The sequence below is a fragment of the Carassius auratus genome, chromosome 49 (assembly GCF_003368295.1).
Source record: "Carassius auratus strain Wakin chromosome 49, ASM336829v1, whole genome shotgun sequence".
NCBI classification, from domain to species: domain Eukaryota; kingdom Metazoa; phylum Chordata; class Actinopteri; order Cypriniformes; family Cyprinidae; genus Carassius; species Carassius auratus.
This window is the reverse complement of record NC_039291.1, coordinates 10648951-10665943: the sequence shown is the minus strand read 5'-3', so window position 1 is coordinate 10665943 and position 16993 is coordinate 10648951. Positions and strand designations below refer to the sequence as shown.

At 37.7% G+C, this 16993-nt stretch overlaps 1 protein-coding gene across 1 annotated transcript; it reads right to left on the bottom strand.

Annotated features, from left to right (window-relative positions):
- Positions 1–938: 938 nt before the first annotated feature.
- LOC113066178 (kelch-like protein 24) lies at positions 939–15875 on the bottom strand. Its single transcript, XM_026237913.1, has 7 exons — positions 15708–15875; positions 13676–14654; positions 11795–11979; positions 9999–10117; positions 6757–6945; positions 4002–4190; positions 939–3087 (listed from the first exon to the last, which is right to left on the bottom strand). The coding sequence occupies exons 2-7, from the start codon at positions 14593–14595 to the stop codon at positions 2887–2889; spliced, it is 1803 nt and encodes a 600-aa protein (XP_026093698.1). The 5' UTR covers positions 14596–14654; positions 15708–15875; the 3' UTR covers positions 939–2886.
- Positions 15876–16993: the final 1118 nt, after the last annotated feature.

The following is a 16993-nucleotide window of genomic DNA, read 5'->3' as shown; positions in this document are numbered from 1 at the left end:
ACGGTTTTAGTTGGTTCTAAATTTCCTGTTAAATTTTGATGATTTCTGCACGTATTGTGAAGGAGACCCTATATGTGCATATTTAAACACTATGATCTTCTCAAACGCCACTCGTTTTTTATTCTAAAAGCAAATACTGACACGGCATGTCAAGCATTCCGCAAAATATTTTTGTTTTTCCAGTGAAACATTCATGAGAAAGAAAAGCCATAGCCTTAAGCAAGAGCCAGATTCCATATGCACATTGTATCATTTTCAGCATCAATATGTCCAGTTGATAAATGTTCCCATGTTGCCAGCGGCGACAGTCTAAAGTTCCTCCCTGGGTAGGGTTCTATTTGTTCCATTTATAAGTTCCGTTTGTTTAGCTGTGAGCATTTATCTGCAGGTGGTTCTGCAATTCAACACTTCACCTGCTCTGTTTGACTAGTGTGGTATTTTTTGTCAGTTAGCCTACGGTTTTTATTCAAAATAACTTAGTACATAAATGAATGACTCAGTACACAGGAAGGAAACCAGAGCTCAGGTTGTTTTGGCAATGCTACAGCAGAAATACATGACCTGACAATTTAATAGTACTTACTAAGTATATGGGATTGGAATCATCTTTGAGATGAAAACTGGAAGACGTGGCATAATGGTTAAAGAGTCGGACTTGTAACCCAAAGGTCGCGGGTTTGAGTGGGTGAAATGCAGAGCACAAATTCCCAGAATGGGACACCATACTTGGATACATATCATGTCACTTTTACTAAATCTGATCAGTTAGAAATATAAGAGCATGCCTCACAATAGGTATTATATGTTTGCATCAGTCCAGGATGAGTTTAATACATATACTGTTTAAAAAAACTTTTTTTATTTTTTTTATTATTAATGTAGGGTTAGTGGTTTCATAGAAATTTGAGATTCTAGAAAGGAAACAAATAACAATAGTGTACAAAGCCGCACTAGAAATAGCTTTATTGAAGAAACGTATGCATGTACACCACATTAGGCTCTCAAACATTTCAGGTACTCAGAACAAGAACATTTTAAGCGACAGTTTTACATGTGATATAAAAGGCTGGTAGTTTCTTTTACAATATTGTATTGGAATTACCACAGAAAAAAACAAACATCTTTGGCTAGTTGTCAAATATTCTGCAGCAAGGCACAAAATCATAATTTCTTTTAAGAATTCATTTAATTCAGTAATATTTTTCTTAAGTTGGCCAAACATCTCTGCCAAACCATCACTTATTAGTGCTAAAGGCACTATTTATTTTATTTGACAAACAAGTTATATCGTTTTTGGCATGCACAGATAAAGTTTATAAGGACTCGTTAAAAGAAAAAAAAAAAAAACAAGAAAAAAAAACAAGCCTATACGGCAATAAGACACCAAACTCGCATCATTTATTTAAACAAACACACGGTCATAAAACTACACACCACAAAAAGTGACACTCAAAAACATATAGAAAGGCCACGTTGTGTTATGTGCATATATGTGCAGGGTTTTGCAGTTGCATTGTACAATTCCCAGAGTAAAACGAGCGATGTGTGTCCTCTGTTGTTCTGGTCTTGCAGCTGACAAAACTAAAAAAATCCCGTTAACCAAAAGCAGGGAACAGAGCTGACATCCCTGCTCCCCAGAGCACAAACACATCACTGCACTGTACACACAAATACTAAGATCAGATTATTGTGAGAACAAAAAAAGGAGTTTTATGGGAGCTGAGAGTGTGAACTGGCCATTTGGCCTGATGCTTCACCATTGCAAACACTTACTGATACAGTAAACCTGAAGAAGGATCATCAAATTCATATTTACATTTGAGACACTGTGATATATTGACTTAAGTGCCTGGTTGGGGCTTTCAAACATCTATAAAGAATAAATAACTTAAAATAATGTGATTCACTAATAAATGAGACATCACTGCTTGTATTCTACATGAAAGCATGCTGCTAAATGATACGGAATAATCAACATAGTAATGCTCCACATGAATGGCATACTATAAAGGAGCAAACACAAAATCAAACACACTTTTTTTTTTTTTTTTTTTTTTAAATGTCACCTGCAATTTCAACTACAGAATACAGAAAACAATTAATATCACCCAAATACATACATGCATACGTAATGAAATATTAAAATAAACAGTCATTTTCTGTGCCTGATGGATTGTTGTGAACCATTTACTGTACCCGTTAAACATGGGAGCTCAAGAAAAAGTGGTTCCTGCGTATTCTGTGTTTAGCTGTCCCGCACACACATCCAGAATCTTTTCAAACACACTTACACATGGATTCATCACAATCGAACACTTTATCCACCATACACAAAGAATCACGCCATTCACCCACTCAAAACAACCACTTACACCATACAATACAATACAATAGAAAATGCAATAATAGTAATCAAAAATAATCCCAAATAAAAAGACACTTAATCGACGGGAACAACAAAGTGCGGTTGAGAGATAAGAGACCAGTTAGAATTCCCAGCCAATCAGCTGTCAATCAGTTTAGAAGTATTTGGGTAACGGATTTGGAAATATGCAAATCCATACACAATCTGTATCTGACTATAAGGCCGGTAGAAGACAGTTAAGAAAAAAGTTACATTGAATCAGTTGGGGTCTAATTTGTTTTGGCCAAAATATCTTCTTTTATTTTCTTTAGAAGAATGGTCATATGGATTTGGAGTGACATGAGCGTGAGTAAGTGAAAGAATGTTTATACTGTACACTGAAATTAGTGATTATGTAGTTGTCAGTTCAACTGACTGGTCTCAAAGCTTGTGAACTCAACTCACCTTACTTTTCATAATGCTACATTATCTATAGTAAGGCTCAGTTTATCCATGTCCCTGTGTGAGTGTGCGTTTTAATGTCATGAATGGTAGAACTTCTCATTGTAGCGGTGGATGGTGACGCAGCCGTGGTAAGAAATGGGGCGGGGCATGGCGGCCACGCCCGTGATGATGCCGGTGGACGGGTCATAGCACAGGATTGTGTCTGACGCCGCTCCGTTTTCACCACGGCCACCCAGGATATAGATCTTTCCGTTACATACCGACATACCGCAACTTTCCTGAAAAGCAAGAGCGAGACTGTAAACATGTTGGTCTGTTTACACAACTATGTGTCAACAGAGTGCAACACATGGGTTCAGGAAGAAAATATAAGATGGTTAGATTACTAACAAACTGTAGTCCATTACTACATAACAAATATTGTAGTTAGTAACGTAATCCATTACATTACACATTTAAGGTAATGTAATCAGACTGCTTTTTGATTACTTTTAGATTACCTTTGACCTAACTCGTTTATCACACTGATTTAAATAGGATAATCTTGTACCATGTTGATGTCAAAATGCAAAGACTAAGATATTACACATCATTTGTTGTAATTAACAACCACATCAAGTGCATTAAACATTACATTACATTACATTACATCAAGGTTTCCCAAGCTGGGGTTCCCTAAAGAAACTGCAGGGGTTTTGTGAGTTTAATGAAAAGCTAATATTTAATTAAATCTTAAAAATTTCAAATTAAAATAAATCATTTTAAAATAACATCAACGAAATTAAACACTTACTAAAAATGTAATATTTTATTTGTTTATCTGCATGTCATGTGACCATTAAACAGAGAACCCTGAACATGCAAATGTGATACTTAATTATAAAAAAAAAAAAATTATTTTAAAAGCTCAGAGGTACTTTAAGTAAATATATTGAAAGAGGATAAGATTCCAGTTGTCAAATGGTGTGTATCCACCTGACTAGTGAATTTGTGTGAATGTCCAAAAATCTGTATGTATGTGTTATGATTTCTTAATGGTTTTTAGTTTGTTATGTGATTCTGATTCTTATAGCTCTTAATTGAAGTTTTTTTTTTTTCTCTACTGATAACATGAATAAGAAAAACACTTCTAGAGGCAAGTCCACTTTGCATTCTGTAGGATTTTAAATCTGAACTTCATAACATCCAGTACCTGTTTGCTGAACGTGTGGACCACATGCATCCAGTAATCTTCAGTGGGGTCATAACAGTAGATGGATTTGGTCAGGCCTCCAGAAACATAGATGAGATTGTTCAGTGATACGGCCGTGATGCAGCGCTTAGCGATGGGGATGTTGGCCCTTAGCAACCAGGAGTCGGACTCTGGGTCATAGCACTGGACCTGGAGGAAAACACACAATTGATTATGTCTCCTCAGGCTGTAAATCACAGACATTTATAATTCCCCCTGCCATTTTAGAAACAGACTTTTTGTGGTCCTAGAAACATAAAACTGCCTCGAGGAAATACAAACTCACAAAAACAGTAATCAGTGATCAAGTGTCTTGATAAAACGAAACATAATCACACAAAGACACAATATCTCCTGAGAAAAGCCTGAATGCATTTTTATCCCCCTCTTTGTGTGGAGAATGTGATGGTATTACGGGGCTTCACACATTTTGGAAATAGCAGACACTTGTGCAAAAGAATGCTCCAGGGACAAATGATCCACGAGACTATAGGATAGAAATGTGACTATAATAACTGTAATAGTCAAATCACACACACACACACACACACACACACACAACACTTGTTTTAACAAGTCAGAGTTAAGACAGGTGGCATTATTGCCATAAGAAATTCTTATAAGAAAACAGGAAATGCTCCAATGGTATCAATTCCCTGATTTCTTCAATATCATAACCAACCATCACAACAAGTATTTTAAAAATACAATGTAAATTTGTACTCAGTGGAATTATGGATCCAAAGTAGTTTTGTTTGGTAATTAAAGGTCAGCTTATTCAAAACCAAGACACTGAATTGCAGGAAAATGCATTAAGGGAATCCAATGAAATATCTGTGGCTGAGAGTTTCTCTCTAAAGGACACCTGGAGAATGTATCAGAGTGGGCTGACAGATCCAGGTCAGATGGACATAACTGTTGATCTCCATCAGGGGGCAGTGGACAGCACATTCACGGTCTCAGATCTATTGTTCTGTTAAGGCAAAATTAGGCCATGATGAAGGAAAAACTCAGTCCAACCACAGTGTAGAAGTAAACAAGTTCTTATCATGTAATCTAGCAGCTGGCATACCCAGGGCTTAAGCAGCTGATGCCATTTTGGTCACACACAATGTCGCAGTGACCATGGTAGGGACTTTGTATTCACAAACTTTCTGTCATTTGTCACCTGAACACATTTAAACATAGACTGACCTCTGCTTCAACTCAATTATACTGTACAGTGAGAAGTTATTAAGCTTGAGTTTATAGCAGTTTTGTCAACTAAACTAAAATGATCTACTTTTTATATATATATATATGAAATAGAATACAAAATTATATTAGTTAAAAAGAAACTGAAATGAAATGTAGAAATGTTGCCTTGGCAACTAACTGAAATAAGATAAGTTGAAGTTGAAGTACGAAAATGACTAAAAATAAAAATAAAATAAAGATACACAAAAAGATTTTGAAAAGAAAAACCCACAAGAATGCTAAAAGCACATAACAAACTCACTAAAACAAAATAAATAAAATAATAATAAATACTATTATTAGTACATACAACGGGTATTGAAAAGAAATAATTAAATTTTGTTGCTTTGCAGACTTAAATGAAGATGGACACCGTTTTTATTTTATCCAGCTGTATTCAGTGCAAGAATCACTGAAATGGAAAAAGAATCACCCCTCCTAAAATTACTTGTAAAATCAATCAGGTTTACCTAATCACATTCTCAATGGCACACAAAGCCATTTGACTTTCAACTGTGATGAGCTGTGGTCCTAGCTCAGCATTAAAAGAGCCTTCCTGGAGAATATTGGTGCTTGGTAGTGCAATTGAAGCAAACAATCAACTATGGGTGGCAAGGCACTGTCAAAAGATCTCCAGGATAAAGTTGAGGACAAGCACAAGTCGGGAGATGGACACACAAAAAAAAAATAATAATAAAAATTAAAAACAAATTAAAGGCTTTATAAATGCCCAGAAGCATTACAGTGTAGTCTATTATTGAGAAGTGGAAGGTATCTGGATCCTCCCTGGTTCACGTTGTTGCTCCAAATTGGATGAAGGAAAACCAGAAGGAAACTGGTCAGCGAGGCAACCGAGAGACCTACAGCAACTCTGAAGCAGTTGCAGAAATTTATGACAAAGACTGGTCATTGTGTGCATCTGACAACAATATCACAAATTCTCCACAAATGTTGCTTGTGTGGGAGGATTGTAAGAAAAAAAAAGCCTCCTCAAGAAAGCCCACATGCAGTCACAACCTTGAAGTGATCTTGAACCTCTGCAAGACTGTTGTCAATGGGAAGAAAGTTTACCTTCCAACATTACAATGACCCAAAGCACACAGCAAAACTGAACACACAGTGGTTGAGGGTGAAAATGGTAAATGTCCTTCCAACTCAGTGATTCCTGATTTCCTGACATGTTGGTGTTATATCTTCCACTTGGATGTTAAAAACTGCACGGAATAAATACAGCTGGATTAAACAAAAAATGTGTCCATCTTCATTTCAGGCTCAAGGGAAACTATATAATCAGAGTTTTTTTTACTGCTTTTTTTACTGTTATGGTCCATTGCACTGTTTAGAGAAATCCCAAGATGACTACACTGGAAAACAAAGCGTGTCACACCCTCCAGTAGAATGACCCAAAAATAAATGTGATGTTTACATGCAGTAAACATGCCCTTCTCTTCAGAACCATGCATCATACTCTTCAACAGACCTTATCTGAGCATGTGTTATCGTCAGGTCCTCCTCCGATCACAAATAGTTTGTTGACACAACTGGCGACGGCTGGTGAGCTGACGGCCTCCTTCATGGGAGCCACCTCTGTCCAGCGGTTGGAGAAAGAGTCGTAGCATTCGACGCTGCTTAGTCGTGATTGACCGTCATATCCACCAACGGCATACACCTGTAGATAAATACAATTTAAGTTACACAATACATGAAATCCGTACACACCCGTGTGGGCCCGTACACAATAAATATTAGTGGGTTGTGAAATGTAGGTCTGTTCAAACTGTTATTGTCTGTTTTGAATTGCACACATGACATTTCTGTGGATGACACAATCTAGAGGTGAAATGAAGCGTGCAGATCTAGCCAAACAGGGAGCTACTGTTTACCCTTTAATTTCACAATTCTGAAACTGATGTAACGACAAAGGGATTGTTATAGATATATGCAAACGCACAAACCTTGAGGCTAGCACTGCATTAGCAACAAAACAAATCTATGACTATACCTGTTTTTTTTTTTGTTTTTTTTTATACGTACGTGGACTAAACAAACCAGATTCAAACAGCTTGAAGACAAATGGCTGTTCACAGGAAATTCTATGTACAGCTGAGTATGCATTATAAATAGTCATGAGGTGAACACGTTACTTCTGACTGTGCCAGTGGTTAGACTCTTCTGGTTTACTCTTGAGTAACCAGAGGCAGGTACTTTGAATAACTTTGTAGAAAGTCTAAGATTGATATAAGAAAAAATTATAATAAATCACACACGATTCAGTGATGATAAAAATGTCAAGTGGTATAACCATTATGCAACAACAAATGTTTGTTCATTATATATAAAAAAAAGCTAATATATTGAATGTGAATGTTTTTTAAGGGGTTATACCATTTGACTTTTTTTTTTTTGAGAAAAAAAAAGTTTTAATTATAATATTTTATATCAATTCAGCTTTACTGTAAATAAAAAAATAATTATAGCAATAATAATACATACAAACATATACATACAAGAGAAACTTTCAGATTTTCAGATTTTCTCTGGGTTTTAATGTCAAGAGGTTTACATGCAGAACAAAATAGGGGCAATGGGGTGAATGTGTGCAAATCAGGTTTTGCATAAACCACTTAAGACAGTTGAAGGCATTTCTGTAACCTGGGTTATCAACCAGTCATTAAAAAACTCATTGGCATTATCCAATATGTGACCAAAACATCACCACTGCAAAAACATGACCTTTGTAAAGTGTTGACAGTTCTGTGTTGTAACACATCACTCAATCACTCTTGTTTTTTAAAGTCCCCAAAGAGATATTTCCCATTAACTCTCAAAATGAAAACACGTGGAACAAAAAAAACCCTGAAGTGTTTGTCTCCTCTCTCTCCTGCCTCATGTCTCCAAGCGGTAAAAAAAAAGAAAAAAAAAAAAGAAGGTAAACATGTTTCCCTTAATGGAACAACCAAGAAAACCGGTCTGACCAGTATCAGTGTAAGAACATGCTCGAACACAGAGGGGGCACACGCCACTTCCACAAAACAATGCCATGTGCTTTCTGATGAGCTGTTTGTTCAGACTCCGATATTATTGAGACAGTCTTTTCACCCCCGGGACTGATAAGATGGTATATCAACAAAATAGCTATAAAAACCACATTTCATCATCAAAGATTATAAAACGTCTTCAGTGGAATTCAGTTTCCTGTTTACTGTGTGCATAAGTGAAAAGCTAATATATGCTGACAGGGTGTGAATCAGTTTCATTGAAATGTTAATTAAAATATTGTATCACACATGCATAATAATCACATACAATATATCTAACCAGTGTCAGCACGGCTCATATCACATTATTGAATCATGACCCTATGGTAACGTGTTTTTTTCCACGTCCGGTTGTTGTGACTTCAGTTGATTAGATTTCATCTGTCAGTCATGAATCTTTCATAGCCAATAAATCCAACCACAGTCCATAAAACAATCCATATGTCTGAAAGGCTGCTGCTCAAAAACAAACCCAAATGATCTTTTAGGGTCAAATCAGTTTGAGTCCAAAACTATTGAGGGACTCTAGCAGACACCCAGAGTGAGGAAGCAGGGAGGGGGATATCTGAATGAGCTATAATATAAAGCATCAAATAAATAAACCAACAGAAAGACACGTTCATGCAGTCAGCTGGCTATAACTTACATGGCATGTTAATTAGTTATTGCACAAGTAGTTTTTGTTGGCTCGGCTCATTCCATTCAAAAGAAGACAGTCTTGATTTATTGAACCTTTGAGCTGGTTCCTCACTGACTCCATAAAATGCATCAGATCCTTCACAAACAGAGCCGAACCAAGCGGTTTTACCCCCTGCCAAAGTAAATCAGATTTCTGGAGCTGATTATGGTCATTAAAAAAATGTTGAAAACAGCCCGATATGAGTGATGCAATGTCAACATAAGATCCAAGCACTTTTGGCAGAGTCGTTCCTTTATGGTACAGGCCGTTCACATCTAATCACTTCAATGTCTGTTACTGATTATTAAAAACTGGACTGTAAGCAAACCACCTTCAAGGGAGAGGTTTACAATTATGTCACTGTTTAATCAAAACAAGAAACAAGTTCCAAGCAGGAAAAGAGGGATGAACAGAGGCTTTGAAAGTGATAGAGGAACTAAGACAAGACAAGACAAAGAGCAGTAAATGACAAACAGGCAATAAATTATAAGGGTGGGAACATGGGTTGAATTAACCCAACAACACCCATTTCTAGATGTAGGAAATCTTAATCATGGTTAGAGGTAAACCATAGCTATCATCAAAACAGTATGTCGCCTTCCATATGGCATGACTACAAAGCCAACACTTTAATTTATGGGACTCATTGAAAAACCAACATAAATGCCCTTAAAAGTTGGAATGTATTGTTTGTTATTGGTTTCAAAATGTATTTTAAATAGTTTGATGTTTTCATGCTCTGCAGTCAAAAATTCACCACACAATACACATTGTGGTTGAGGCACTATAAGTCAACTGGCATTAAATGTAGTACGTGTAGTAGTTTTGCAAACTAATTTATGCAAAAATGCCCTCGGTTCATTGGGCGCATGGCCTTTGATGGCAAAAACAAAAGAATAGGGGTATTAAAAGTTGATACCCCTATTCATCTTTATGATTTGTATTTAGTATCAAGTTTGCTTTGTGCAGGCCTACAAGAATAGATCTTGAAATGATTGAGCTCACCTTTCCCAACAAAACTGCCATTTTGTGTCTCCAGCGGCCCTTGTTCAAGGAGGCAACCCTGATCCAGATGTTGAGCTGGGAGTTGTACATCCAGACATCCCTGCTATTGATTCTACCACCTGAAATTGCATCACCAATTGGTCACAGTATTTTATGTCTTGCTATGCACTTATTATAATACTTATGCAATAATGTAAAAAGGTAAATGTCCCATGACACACTAGGTGAATGCTACTTGTTATCTCACATAAACACATGAATAATAAAGCTATAACTGAAAACGGACATCTTGCTCCAGTTCTAAGATAATTCAAGGTTAAGCAACATAATTAGAGACCAGCTTAACCAGAAATATGCTGTCAAGTATTTAAGAAAAGAATTCTGCAACACAATGCATATCCACATTCATTATTTACATATACCCTACCGTTCACAACAATTTGATTTTATACTTTGATATTTTACTGCTTTAAATAGCTCTTGTACAAAAATATCCACTAATAATAAATACAATTCTTCACGAATCAAAATTTAAATTACATTTTACATAATTGTACTTAATTAAATATATTTATTCATTTTTTTACAGCAGATAGTAAAGAAAAACAGCCAACAAGTGTCTTGGATTCTCCTAGGAAGCACCTCGTGAAGTTGTTTGAGAAACTGTCTAGAGCTGTAATCTAATCTAAGCTACTTAGAAGGATTGAAAGTAAATATAGTAATGATAAAGAATGATTAGGTAAGTGGTAAATGTGACCAAACATTCGACTGACGCAATGGATTAACGCATGTGCATCTGTCTGATTATGCTAACGAAAGCTAAACATCTACAAAACGGTTCCAGTTCTTCAGGAAACACCGGCAGTGTGGAAGAAGACACTGGACTCAGCAAAGCTGCTCAACCTGAATCTCATCTTTCCATTATGTCAATTTCCCTTGAATTTCTGACTCACATATCTTGGTCTTGAGTTTGACGCATACAAAAGCCTGCCTGGCCCTGGCTTACTGAACAAGCTTCAAAGATGGAGAAGAAGCAAGATGTATGGGGAAGGAATAAACTTAAAGGAGGTTGAAACTACAGATGAAGAGAGAAGCGCTTGGCACATGCAGAATGAAAACTGATCGCTCAGGATTCCAGCCCCCTCACTCACCCTTGCTCTCTCTCTGCCTCTCTATGAGATAGCTGGTATTCCTGGTCTCTTTTAATCACGTCTCGTAGTTTTTTTTGCTGAACCTGCTTGCTGTTAAAAGCGAGCTGCTCTGTTAAGTGTGGTGCCGTGCTATGTTTAACAAATCCCCACAGACTAAACTAGCCAGGAGTAAACATCGAACTAAGTCATCTACAATAACTGAGCAATTAATGACAGATGATAGGCATACAATACAAGCCTTAGATATAAAATGAATGCAATACTACGCATATGCTAATGTACCCCTACAAATTGACGAAATTAGCAGATATATGCATTTAAAATGAATAGTCTTTCGATGTAAGACCAAAAATATTAATAGATCATATCACACTGACAAGAATTGCAACATTTTATTCAATCAAATGCTGGCTAGAATGAGAATGTGCCTCCCTTTATTACTAGCATTAGCATAGTAGATCATCTTCCTGGCTCAGACGTAAACAAAAGACTACTGGTACAGGGGCTTTGATATTTCCTGCCTAAACTTCATGTCTCGAAAGGAAATGCATCAGCACAGGTTGGAATCCCAAGTCATGTCTTTCCCCCACTGCCTGCGAAACAATTTAGCATTCATGAAATGGTATCACACAGATCCATGTTTACCTGAGACTAGAATGTCGTTCCTGAGGGCACACACAGCATACTCGGACTTGGTGAACTCTGGGAGTTTGGCTAAGGATTTCCATTCCCCAGTTACTGGATCATAGCATTCAGTATATGGCAGGTTGAAACCCCCCATCCTCTCGCACCCTCCAACTATCACAATGACTTCTGAGAATCCAGTGGACCTACAAAGACACAACAGGAAGTCAAACTTGGACACATCAACAATTGTAAATCCTTAATAGTACTGAAACATGGAAAGGGACCACATTCTAAACAGCACTCTGTAATACATCTAGCACTGCACAACTCATGGTTTACATTTTTTATTCTTGTATTTTTTGGCCTATTTGTTCTCTTCAGAAATTAGAAAAATAGCTAAGAATAGCAGTAAACAACACTGTCTACTAGTGCCCAGGGCATGCAAGAACCAATCCACGGGCAAACACATTTCATCCAGAACTAACTCCCCACAGTTTTTTTTTCTTTATTCCTTGAAATGATCTGCCTAGAAGACTGTGCTCTCTGTGTAAATGTTCAGGGGGCTGAAGAGTGCATAAATGAAGACGCTAAAGTTGGAGTTGAACTTTGAATACATTCTCAAGGGGAAAGAGATTAGAACGAACTGAGCCAGTTGCACGCCCAGTCAATTCATGCAAACATGGAAAATTCAAAACAGTCTTTCACTTGTGACGTAAATAGTCTAAATGCGCTACACCCATACAATCCAAGAGAATAATTAGGGGAGGTCAGCCAGGCCCTATCCAATAATTCAAATTTAAGAACCATACCAAATCTGCCTGGAAACAGAGGTGGAACTACAACTTTCCTGCCAACTGTAAACCTACACCCGTCTGAAAACTAGAACAAGGCCCTGTGAAGCTGAGAGGTATTTTGAGAGTGTTGTATGTTTTGTTTTTTTCACCGAAAGACTAATTATTTAGCAAGCTTTTCTCTGTGTTTCGCTGGTCGCATGAGACTGTAGCTATCCTAATGACTGTGCTACACATATCTGCATGCAGTCTATAATAAGACTGTTAATATATAAGCTCTGTAACATTGGCAGATCTTTCAGTGAATCACGTTCAGGCAAATTCCAGGTCACTATACATTCAGATCTGAGAAAAACATAAGTGTGCAGTACCCCCCCCCCCTGCCCTCTCTCACCCCACCTTCCTCCAGACGTAACAAAAACAAAGAGAGTGTGCTGCAAGCAGGATCAAGTCAACAGGAGCATGTTTCGAAACTCAGGTGTTTATGTGTTATGAAGCTTGTGGAGGAAGAATTTGTATGGGCAAGCCCACCGAGACTTTATTTTCCCTCAATGCACTGCAATACAGTGGGCCTGAAGGGGCCGTCTCTTCTTGTCCCATCTCGCTGTACTTACAATGTGGCTTGGATTGTTCCAGATCCATTAATTAAAGCAACGGGTTTCCCAATGCTCAACTACGGAGTACGAAACAAAACTTCAAGTTACTTCAGACACACACTTGTTGAATCATGCCTTCGGGTTTTGAGGATAACCGAATCTACAATGTAGCCTTTCTGAAAAAGATTCCAGAAGTATCTAGGATCTAGAAGGACATAGAAGAATGTGTTTCAACTAAGCTTGACAACTACTAATAACTAGTTAACCACCAGCTTGATTCTGTTTGTTGCGAGGCAGCCAATAATTTGAAGTCAAGTCATGGTACAGAACTCTTCAATAGTGACTTGACTGAATTGGACAAACAATTCAGGCAAGGCACGAAGACTCTTTTCATTTAAACTGCTTGGTGCATTTAGTGTATGCAAAGACTTAGAATGCTTGCATCTGTGTACATTTCTAGGTCATAATTTTAATAAAGACCTTCAGGGCACAGGGAATGCCAAGGTAAGTACCTGCGTGGACGTGTTCTAGGTGACATCATTTCATTGCCCAAGACATGATAGCGTCTGGCTTCATGGAGGAGCTGATAGCACTCTGGTGCATTTTGGATCAACTGGTCACCTTCTACCGTCTGCACAAAATAATTTGGATGCAGCAGGGGCAGGCGGACGTGGGTGAGAAGGTCTCTAAGCATGATTCGACGGTGGTCCACATCATAGTACACCCAACGCATCACTGCCTCAAACACGGTCTCCTCCTTTCCAATAACTAGCTCGTCACTAGCAATGTACTCCTCCAGTTCCTCCTTACGCAAGTCCAAGAATTCTTCATGCTGGGCCACATCGGTAAAGCTCTGCAGCGCGTAAGAGCGGCAACGACTGGCCAGCTGCTTGAGGGAGTGCGCGTCAGCAAACCGCTGGATGCCCAAGCAGTTGCAGGGGTCAAGTTGGTCTTCCAAGAACTTGGCACAGGCATCACGCAGAGTGCTGATCTGGAAAAGGCTGGAGGTCTCGAAGAGGAACTGCACATTATCAGTAGTGATGCGGGCACGTCCGGTGTAGACGTACTGCAGGAAGGTGTCCATGGCTTCGGCACGGATGCCGTTGATCTCCACCAACATCTCATGGCTCTCCCGGTGGTCATTGCAAAACATTGCACGGAAGTAGCTACTGCAAGCTGACAGCACGGCACGGTGACATGGGAACTCACGAGCCTCTACGCTGATCACCACGTCTGTGAACAAGCGGCTGTCACGGAACTCATTAAACATCTGCAGAATGCTATCGGAGTGGCATGGGCTGGAGGAGAAATCGAACACATCATGATTACTGAGGGACTTGCTGTCCATCTCCAGAACCTTTCGCTTGACTGCCGGGGACTCACGGACTCCAGAGTCCTCCCGGTTCAGTCTCCTGCCCAGAATAAGTACCATTGCTATCAGACCGATGAGGTCCAAGGCCTTGTAGACAATAGAAGAAAATGATGCCTCAGCTGAAATTAAAAAGAGAACCATTATTTTAATCAGGAGATTAATGAACTTGTTATAATTATATAAAAACAACAATATCTGTCACATATCGGAGTTGCTTATGTAACCATAAAATATGAAAATGTGCTTTGTTAAATTAAAATTAGTTTAAAACAACAACTAAAGCATTTACAGCCTTTCAGGCTAAATTTACAAAAGATGTAGGAGTAGCTAATGTCTCAACAACCACACAGTATCATGTCAACAAAATGTTGCCATGTTGACAAAAAACGTGATACACATTAACTAGTAAATCATAATAATATGTACTACTAGTTTTATTATAAATCATAATAAAACTTAAATAACAGTTTTTTATAACATAAAAGTACAAAAATTTACCTAACCAATAAAAATTACCACTGTTAATCCACTTTAAGTTGACAATGTTTTCACAACCTGGCAACCTTATGTCTGTCTCACATTGCCCTCTCAATGCCCCAGGACAGGTGAATTTACATTTAAACATGATGCTTTTCTTGTAGTACTGCCCTCTAGCGGTCACTTCCGTATTCAACAAGTGGATCAAAACAAAGAACTTAGGGAACGTCAACAAAATCTGTTTCAAAAATGAACTGCCAGCACGTGTTGACTGACAAATTAAATTTATTATTAATTTATTGTTGTTGTTGTTATGCAACCAAATCGTGACTAAAGTCAGTCATATCAAAATTTAAAGGCATTAGCTTAAAAACTGACTGTAAATAACACATGTGAGCTTAGTCAACATTCCCAAAAGGAAAGACCATCATTTTTGTGTCGCAGTTATTGCTTTGTGCCACACTGTTAGTGAGATATGAAGAATTTTAGATAAAAGTGATTTTTTTTTTATTGTTTACACGGGACTTCTATATAAATACATAAGCTAATTTATAAATAATTTTTTTGGAATTACATGTAACAAGCTGGTTTCATACTTATATATTTGAAATGATCATAGTTACAAAAGTGTTACTGAACGGAACAAAATAGAATAGATTAGAATAAACTTTATAATATAACAAACATAAATTTACCAGTTTCAGAAGTGAAGAGTTTGTTATGGAAGTCTCGTCAGTATGTAAAATGTGAAAATCAGCCCAGGAAAACTGCTTGTCTATCCCTCGGCGATCATCTCTATTCCAGCAGTGAACCAAAAAGATCGTCTGGAAAAAAACGGTCCGCTGGGTGCTTTATTGCCGTCATCACATGCGAAAAACATAAACGACAATCAGCTGATGGCGCGAGGAATTCTGGGAAATGTAGTCGTCAACTCAGGCTGAAGGAATGACGGTAGAGGCAGAGGAGACTACAAGTACCAGAGTTCTCAAAACGCCACATGGCCACAGATTGTTTGTAAACGTTTCATCAGTCACAGGAGTGGCGGAGGTGAATCTCGTCTGAAAGATGTTCAACTGACTTTGTGTTTTTCTCTTAGGAGTTTAGTAGAAGCTTATAAATGTTACAAAATAAATTTTTTATGCCTTTTGAAATTAAAAACAAAAACCAAGACAAATAAAACCCACATAATCTACCACACACAATAAACAGTTGCAAAATGCACAGTTTTGACTGATACCGTGTAGTACTAACCCTTATAGACACACAATAATCTCATTTTTCGAATCATTTAGCCGGCAGATAAATCTATACATAAGATTTCGTAACAGTGCAACGTTTTTCTTTCGAGTACATTAGTGGTCGATGTTCAGTGCTCTTTCTCGCCTCCATTGTCTGAGGTTCAAGACAAATATGTCCCTCTGCCGCAGTACTTTCAACCGCAAAGGCAAAGTTTTAAACAGTGACTGGCTCTGCTGGAAAGCAGATGAGGCGGTTGAACTTCCTTTCTTCTGAATACCTGGAGGCTAAACGTACAATACACACTGTGAATCACGAAGACATTATCAGGTAGCTATCCTATCTAAAATAAAAGAAATTCAAGGTCCGATCTCAGTGTAACTGTAGATACAGTTTAGAACTCAAGTAAATATAGAATTAATAAAAAAGTATTTTACTTTTTAAATTTAGGCTACTTGAGTAAAGTAAAAATACTTCACTACTGTCCGCCTCTGCTCCTGGTTCAGACTTGTTAAAAATTAAAAACATTTTGATGATGGATTTGTTTATTACAAACAATCAGCTGTTCACTTGACAAGATGTTAAATGATGGACTGGACTTGTGTGGAGAATTATGATGTTTTTATCTGTTGTTTGAACTCTCATTCTGACGGCACCCATTCACTGCAGATGATTTATTTGGTGAGCAAGCGATGTAGGCCTAATGCTAAAATACTACAAATCTAAAATCTTAGTGTGATTTCGA